The sequence below is a fragment of the Corylus avellana genome, chromosome ca2 (assembly GCF_901000735.1).
Source record: "Corylus avellana chromosome ca2, CavTom2PMs-1.0".
Taxonomy (NCBI): Eukaryota; Viridiplantae; Streptophyta; class Magnoliopsida; order Fagales; family Betulaceae; genus Corylus; species Corylus avellana.
Genome location: NC_081542.1, coordinates 48,576,244 through 48,584,180, shown reverse-complemented (window position 1 = coordinate 48,584,180; position 7,937 = coordinate 48,576,244). Strand labels below are relative to the sequence as shown.

Below are 7,937 nucleotides of genomic sequence, written 5' to 3'. Positions count from 1 at the left end.
AACGACACGAAGTAGGAGGGAGGAGGTGTCGCGTGCTAAAGCAAGCGAACTGCATGCTTCATTGCCACGTAACCATTTCCGTTACAATCCCGCGTCCTTTTCCCGCCTACCAAAATCGTCACACGTCTTGATCATGGACCCCCTATCCTATCAAAGGCTTTAACCCGAAGGCGCAGCTTCAGTATACTGCACGCAAAAGCACTGAATCATAAGCCACCACGCTTATATATAGTTATATCGGTCCTTTTCCCGAAACGAGTCCATCGTGCTCCTGATGGACGGTTATAAGCCATCTCTGTCAGAAAGTTCAACGGTGGGGATCGAAATCTCACTCCAAGACCTCGTTGTCTCCGTTGCAAAAAGAGCCCCAGATTCTAGCTTTTTAAACAGGATAGCTTAGCTGGGCCCCAGTGGGCCAGACAGTTTCTCTCTCCGTCTCTGAGTTAAATTCTCCATTCGTTTCTCTTTTTCTTCAACTTTCCTCTCCTGCAGCCTCTGCTAAATCGGCGAGTAAATTTATAATTATTATTGTTTTCTATGATTTCTCATTATTATTTGGTTACTCTGATAGGATCATCATATTGTTTTCAAGTTGTGAAAGCGTAAGGTAGTCGGTAATTTGGCTTGGAGATCGGCGTTTCTTTTTTGAAAAATTTCTGATGAGAATTTACGGGTTGTGTATGTGATTTTCTTTTTGTTTTTGCATTTTTCGGGTAAAAGTTTATGGTTTTAGTTCGTGCATTGTGAATGTGCTTGATCGATGTGTTCCGTGTTCTTGTTAGGGTTTTCAGTATTTGTAAATAATTATTGTATTTTTGTTGTTAAATGTGGTCGTTTCTGTTCAAAAGTTGGACTTGTTTGTTATTTTCATTCTTGTCAAGCTCTGTTTGTTTGGTGAGAAAACAGAGGAAGATAAAGTTAGAAGGAAAATTTAGAGTTAAGCGCATTTATCTGCAAAAACTTTAGTTTGTAAAATGTTTTAACTCATTTAATTAATGTTTGAATTAGGCAATGCCTTACATTTTGTTTTTAAATAATTAACATCAAGGATTCAAAACCTTGATTACTTTCATTTCCCTACATTTTCGAAGCAGTTAGGCGTAATTGTGTTTCATTTGCCCCCATTTTTGTATGTTTGGTGGCTTAGATAATTGCTGGAAGGATAGAAATGTGGTTTAGAATTGTTTCTATTCTTTCTTCTATTCTGGTTCTAAATATCCATAGCTGACCTTTAGCTAAGCTACAATGTTAGCATATGAAGCTAAAATATGTAACTGATCTTTAACTAAGCCAAAAATTCAGTTTTGATTTACTTTTCTGTTTGTCTACTACTCTTTCTTGGCAACAAAACACCTTTCTCAGATTTTTTTTTAAAAAAAATTTTTTAAAATTTTTTTTTTTAATTTTTTTTAATTTTTTATTTTTATCTGGTTCAATGTCTTAAAATGTTTTTTTAAACCACATATTTGGGTATTATTTGTTTTGGCTCTTTAATCCTTTTTCTGAACTTGAATTTTTCAATGTGGACCAATAGGTGAACATGGGAACCAACTTGAAAGTAGTCGTGTTGTCTCTATTCCTTTCGACCCTGTTGTTTTCATTGGTCACCTCTGCTTCCAATAATGGGTTGGTCAGAATTGGGCTGAAAAAGATTAAACTGGACCAAAACAACCGGCTTGCTGCACGGCTTGAGTCCAAGGACGCACAGTCTTTAAGAGCTTCCATTAGGAAGTATCGTTTACCCAATAATCTCGGAGACTCTGAGGACACAGACATTGTTGTGTTAAAGAACTACTTGGATGCTCAATACTATGGTGAGATTGCCATTGGTTCTCCCCCACAGAAGTTCACTGTAATTTTTGACACTGGCAGCTCTAATCTGTGGGTGCCATCCTCTAAGTGCTATTTCTCAGTAAGCTTCTATGTTTATGCCTATGGTGAATGATTGTCAAATGGAACGTCTTTCCTGAATAGAAAATTTGATTCAAGGGAAAGATTCATGTTTTTGCTTGTTTGATTGCAGGTGGCGTGTTATTTCCATGCCAAGTACAAGTCAAGTGAATCGAAAACCTACCAGAAGAATGGTTAGTTGTTTTGTCCTCACATTAGACTTAGTTTATTTTTGGTTATTGATTCAAAAATAAATCACCAGTTTACGAATTGTTTTGTGATATCTTCTATGGGAGAGTCATGTGAAGGTTGATAGACGTCAAGGTTGGTCCTTTGTAGTCTAGTGAGGTTCCTTATTGCATATGTTTTGGTGTTGGGGATATTGGATTTATGACCTATTCCCCACCAATCCAACCATTCCTTGGCCAAAGCCTAGTGCCTGTGAGAGGTAGGAAGATTGTGGGACTGGTATTTGCTTCCTTTGGTAGCAAGGCGATTTTCTCTGTTACATTCCAGTACAGATCAGTATTATCGTAATCCTTAAACATGCATCCTTTAGTAGCAAGGCAATTTTCTCTGATACATTCCAGTAGAGAACAGTATTAACGTCATTCTTACACATGCATATCGGTATTTCTAAGACTCTTGAGTTACAATGCCCAGTTGAAGATAACACTATAGTGATGGAGTTTGCCATATGAATTTGCGAGGGGGTTGTATTGGGGAGTTTGCCATATGAACGTTGCAATCTTTCTTTCTTTCTTTTTTCTTTTTAATTTTTATTTTTATTTTAACTATATTGTCAGATATAACACCAATACCTTCCATCATCCAGGGACGTCTGCTGCTATCCACTATGGTACTGGAGCTATTTCCGGTTTCTTTAGCTATGATGATGTCAAAGTTGGTAACCTAGTTGTGAAGAATCAGGTACCTTGAGCATTTTTCCCTCTTCATTACTTCATATGATAGTAGTGTGATTAGACTGTTCTTTCATTACTTCATCTATTGATCCTTCAGGAGTTTATTGAGGCAACTAGAGAGCCTAGTGTCACATTTTTGGTCGCAAAGTTTGATGGTCTATTAGGACTTGGATTTCAAGAGATTTCAGTTGGAAATGCTGTTCCTGTTTGGTATGTGTGTTCATCTTTAGTTTTGATTGGTCTTTATACTGGGGAAAAAAAATCTTAATGTTGCATGTTTGATAAGGCACTTGCTTGTCTTACAGGTACAACATGGTTGAACAGGGTCTTATCCAAGAACCTGTATTTTCATTCTGGCTCAACCGCAATGCAGAAGAAGAAGAAGGGGGTGAAATTGTCTTTGGTGGGGTAGATCCAAATCATTACAAGGGCCGGCACACTTATGTTCCTGTGACACACAAAGGTTATTGGCAGGTAGGTCATTTAGAAACTTTATCTTGTGCTGTGGTTCCTTGATGTTCAGTAATTTTTTTTATATCCTAATTATCTTCTCATTAATATTTCTGTTTGATAGTTTGACATGGGTGATGTTCTTATCGCTGGTAAACCAACTGGTATGTTCTTTCATGATCCTAGTACAATTCCTTTATGAGAATGGGGAATAGAAGAAAAAATTTAGAAGTCTAAGAAAGATATAAATATCACGTGATTTGGGTCATATGATTTTGTTTGTGGGTCTAATTTTCCTTACTACTATACAGGGTACTGTGCTGGCAGTTGCTCAGCTATCGCAGATTCTGGAACTTCCCTGTTGGCAGGTCCAACGGTATGTATAATAGTTCAAATTATTTTGAGTGATTTTGATTTTGTGCTTATCACTCTCTTGCTGGATATGTTGTCTAGTTGATCTTCCCTTCTTCTTTTTTGGTTCATTTTTGGGTTTGAGTTTTTGTTGGGGTTAAACTGAAAAATATTTTGTCAGTTATGGTGTAGGATGATAATATTTGTTAAATTCAAGATTGATACAAAATGGAAGCAAAAAGTGAGAAACAACTAAGACATTTTACAGCCTCTTGTCCATTTATTCTTTTTCTGCACTGCTACTGTAGCAATTAAAGTGAGATTTGATTAATGAATGCATCTCTGTGCTTTTTATATGCTTCAGTGGCTTGTCTGTTACATTCTTCTATTTCTCATTTCCATTTCTTTAATTTGACGGGTGAATGTGACATCTATTTCTGTCATTACTATGGCTGTCTTAAAGGCTTGCAGGTTTGTTAGCTTGGCACCTTACCTTATATTTCTAATGAGACATCTTTGACATTGTTATACGCACTGATCCGTGAAATATATGGCGGTTTTTCTTGCAGACCGTGATTACCATGATAAATCAGGCAATTGGAGCATCTGGAGTTGTTAGTCAGGAGTGCAAGGCAGTCGTTGAGCAGTATGGACAAACCATCATGGATTTGCTCATAGCTGAGGTAATACTTGTGTTTCATTCCATTCTAAATTTCTGTTTTCCTAATCCAGATAATATGGCTTATGAATTTATTTTATTCTTTTCAAACTGAGTGGGAAAGGTTTCAGGTTCATACCATATCAATGTACTTATCCCCTTTACAGCATGTTCCAGTTAATTACATTATTAGACTAATATCTAGCTTTCATACTGTATATACAGGCAAGCCCGACGAAGATCTGCTCCCAGATTGGATTGTGCACCTTTGATGGTTCCCATGGTGTTAGGTCAGTCTCATACATTCTTATAGTCCTCTGGCCTTTTATCATTATCTGCAATTCCTTACAATTGTTCCTCTTGTTATTCTCATTTTATTATCTGCAGCAAGACTGCATTGTGAACTTTAGATGGTACCCATGTGGCTAGCTCAAGCACAAAAAGATTTTCTGTTGATATAATTCTTGTGTTCTCTCATCATTCTCTTGTGATTCCTTATACTTATTATTATTATTTTGGGTAAAACTAACTCAATGCACATTTGTCATTGTTATACATGAAATGTTTGGACATAATTGGTAGATGATAAACTTACTGGTCTGTTAATCTTTGTACAGTATGGGCATCGAGAGTGTCGTGCATCAGAGCAGTGGCAAAGTTTCTAGTGGAATCCGTGATGCTATGTGCCCTGCTTGTGAGATGGCAGTCGTGTGGATGCAAAACCAGCTAAAGCAGAATCAGACACAAGACCGTATATTGAACTATGTCAATGAGGTAGAATACGCATAAAATACTGCATGTAATATATCCTGAGGACATTTCTGCTTATGCTGACTTGATCCTCTGATACTTCTGCAGCTTTGTGACCGGATGCCAAGCCCGATGGGAGAATCTGCTGTGGACTGTGGAAAGGTTTCTTCCATGCCTAGTGTTTCCTTCACAATTGGTGCAAAGGTTTTTGAACTCTCCCCACAGGAGGTAATGTCATCCCAACTTATCCCTGACTTCTTTTGTATTCCAAAATGTTGTTGCCATGTAGTTGGATTCTGAATTTGTTTTGTAATCAAGTGGTGTATAGATCAGGTAGATAGTGTTGTCCACTTATATTGTTTTATATTATTTCATCAGTTTGAGATGTGAACTCCAATAATTATGTCTGGTAACGAGAGTAATGTTACTCTTTCACACCCTTTACACAAGCTGACATAGCATGTGTTAAGTAACTTGTTTTAAATGGCTGACATGAAAAGTCTTTTAAAATGTCACTTAAGGCAGTATGAAATAGATGTTAAGAGTAACATTAATCTTTACTCAATGGCCTAGTTCTTCTTTCTTGGTATGCTCCTGTGACCTGGATATTTCATTTCCAGCACTGAGTAGACTTTCTTTGAGCTCTCTGACTGAACCTTTGGTTCTATTGGTTCATCACAATGTCGAAAAAGAATTTGTTTTGCCTTTAAAGGCTGCTGGATTTGGGGTAACCAGCTCTTACCTCATCATCTGATGATAAGGATTGCCCAATGGCAGTTTGGTACCCACTATCGAGGAAGAATCTAGTTCTAATGTTATCTTAGATTTGGTCATCTATCATCCTGTCTGTGTTTGGATATGTAGAAGTAGAACAAACTTCCTGAATATGTTAATAGAATATCATGGTACTGATGTTAACTTTTGTGGACGGTGTCATCAGTACATACTCAAGGTGGGCGAGGGCCCTGCAGCTCAGTGCATCAGCGGCTTTACAGCTTTAGATGTTCCTCCGCCTCGCGGACCTCTCTGGTATTTCCATTGTCAATTTTCCTTTTAATGTCAGGCAATTTTCCGTTTATTGCAAAGCATCTGTTCATGGTGATGCTTCTGGGTTGATGGTTCTAACCTGAGGGCACTTTGTGAAATGTAGGATCTTGGGAGATATCTTCATGGGTCGCTACCACACTGTCTTCGATTTCGGTAGGCTGAGAGTCGGATTTGCAGAGGCAGCATAGAAATCTGGCCTGCACCGTAATCCTTATCTATTACTGTTTAATGCGTGTAACTTCTTTAAACGTGACAAAGTGAAATGATGGAATATTGTGTTGCTTGTATATATTCTCTGTTATGAATCTGAATATTTAAGTGGTATGTATGTGCATTGAGGGCTATGGATTTGCTGTCGTTATTTTGTTGATCCAGATTTTCAAAATGCTCTCTAAAAGCTCCTTTAAAACTGGGTAGAAATAATAACATGACCAAGGTTTTGCCTGGCACAGAGGTTGAAAGACACTGGTAATTTACAATTGTATATGAAAAATTTGGTTAGGTGGAATTCGGCTTTTTGAAGCATGCATTGGAAAAGTGGAAAATACATTTTACTTTCATGAACTATTCATCTATTTACTTTTAACTCCAATGCTTAAAAAGTGACTTTATTCTCTCAAGCTTTTAAATTGTTCCAATTCGATTATCCTAACTTTTTCTTTTTTACCCAAAATGCCTCCATTCCAAGTTTTTTTTTTTTTAAAAAAAAATAAAAATAAGGGATGGCCGGTCTGGGGTGGCTAGGCCCAACTGGGGTGGTCGGCCACCCCTTAAATTAAATTTTTTTTTAAAAAAAATTTAATTTTTTATTTTTTATTTTTAACTTGGAATGAGGGGCATTTTGGAAAAAAAAAAAAAAGGTTAAATACTCTTTTGTCCCTATGGTTTCAATATTTTATTTTTTCCCCTTTAGGGTTTTATTTTTATCATAGGAAGTACTTATGGTTTTTATAAAGACCAAGATGGTACCTTTGTTAAAAGTCTGTCCAAAACTTAACAGAACACCATGTCAGCACCAATCAAATATCGTCACGTGTCATATAATTAATTTTAAACAAAAATTAAAAAGATTAAAAAATTATATTTTTTTTTAAAAGTAAAAAATTGGGGGTGGCCATTAGTCGAATGGGGGTGGCTTGCCATTTGGCCAATTTGGGGTGGCATGGCCAGATGGAGGTGGTCGGGCCACCCCAAGGAGCCTAAGGGGTGGCCGAAACCACCCACAATGGGTTTGGGGTGGTTTTGGCCACCCCCATCTGGCCTGTTTGGGGGTGGCTCACCACCCCACAGCCAGATGGTGGTGGCTCGGCCATCCGAAAGAAGCCCATATCTTTTTCTTGCCCTTTTCCATCAACTTTCTGCAGAACGACTCTCATGTCTACTCTGAGGCATCCATTTATGAATTTGTCACCCAATACACCACCAGGATTCGTCGTGATTTTAAATTCTGAAATGCTTCTGCCAGTGCTGACCGCTGACCACTTCTACGTATAATATCATTCCATTGGTCGAGAGGTCGCCTCTAGGCTTCATGATTTATATAACAATGCCATCCAGGTAACTTGCTCATCTAGCTACTTCCAGAGATGCTATGTTTCCCACAAAGATGTGGCAAGTTTGTCCTCGCCCACATAAGAAAGCTCTCACTCCCCTGGCCACCCCCATCCGACTGTGGGGGTGGCGAGTAGATGGGGGTAAATGGCTGTAGTCAGCCCCAATTTTTTTTTTTTTTTCTTTCTTTTTGTGCAAAACCATAATTTTTTAATCTTTTTAATTTTTTTTTTTTAAAAATTATTTATATGACATATGGCGACATTTGATTGGTGCTAACATGGCGTTCCGTTAAGTTTTGAACATAATTTTAACGG

At 37.7% G+C, this 7,937-nt stretch overlaps 1 protein-coding gene across 3 annotated transcripts; it reads left to right on the top strand.

Moving 5' to 3' along the window:
* The first annotated feature begins 309 nt into the window (after positions 1–309).
* On the top strand, positions 310–6,439 carry LOC132168937 (aspartic proteinase-like). 3 transcript variants are annotated; one of them, XM_059580035.1, is made up of 14 exons: positions 310–510; positions 1,535–1,912; positions 2,024–2,084; positions 2,726–2,820; positions 2,911–3,023; positions 3,119–3,287; positions 3,388–3,427; positions 3,575–3,639; positions 4,184–4,297; positions 4,498–4,562; positions 4,890–5,046; positions 5,131–5,250; positions 5,963–6,051; positions 6,173–6,439. In XM_059580035.1, the coding sequence occupies exons 2-14, from the start codon at positions 1,541–1,543 to the stop codon at positions 6,255–6,257; spliced, it is 1,545 nt and encodes a 514-aa protein (XP_059436018.1). In that variant the 5' UTR covers positions 310–510; positions 1,535–1,540; the 3' UTR covers positions 6,258–6,439. The 3 variants fall into 3 exon arrangements, with proteins under 3 accessions (XP_059436018.1, XP_059436017.1, XP_059436019.1); XM_059580034.1 differs by having other exon boundaries at positions 311–506; XM_059580036.1 differs by lacking the exon at positions 310–510 and adding an exon at positions 655–678.
* The last annotated feature ends 1,498 nt before the right edge of the window (positions 6,440–7,937 follow it).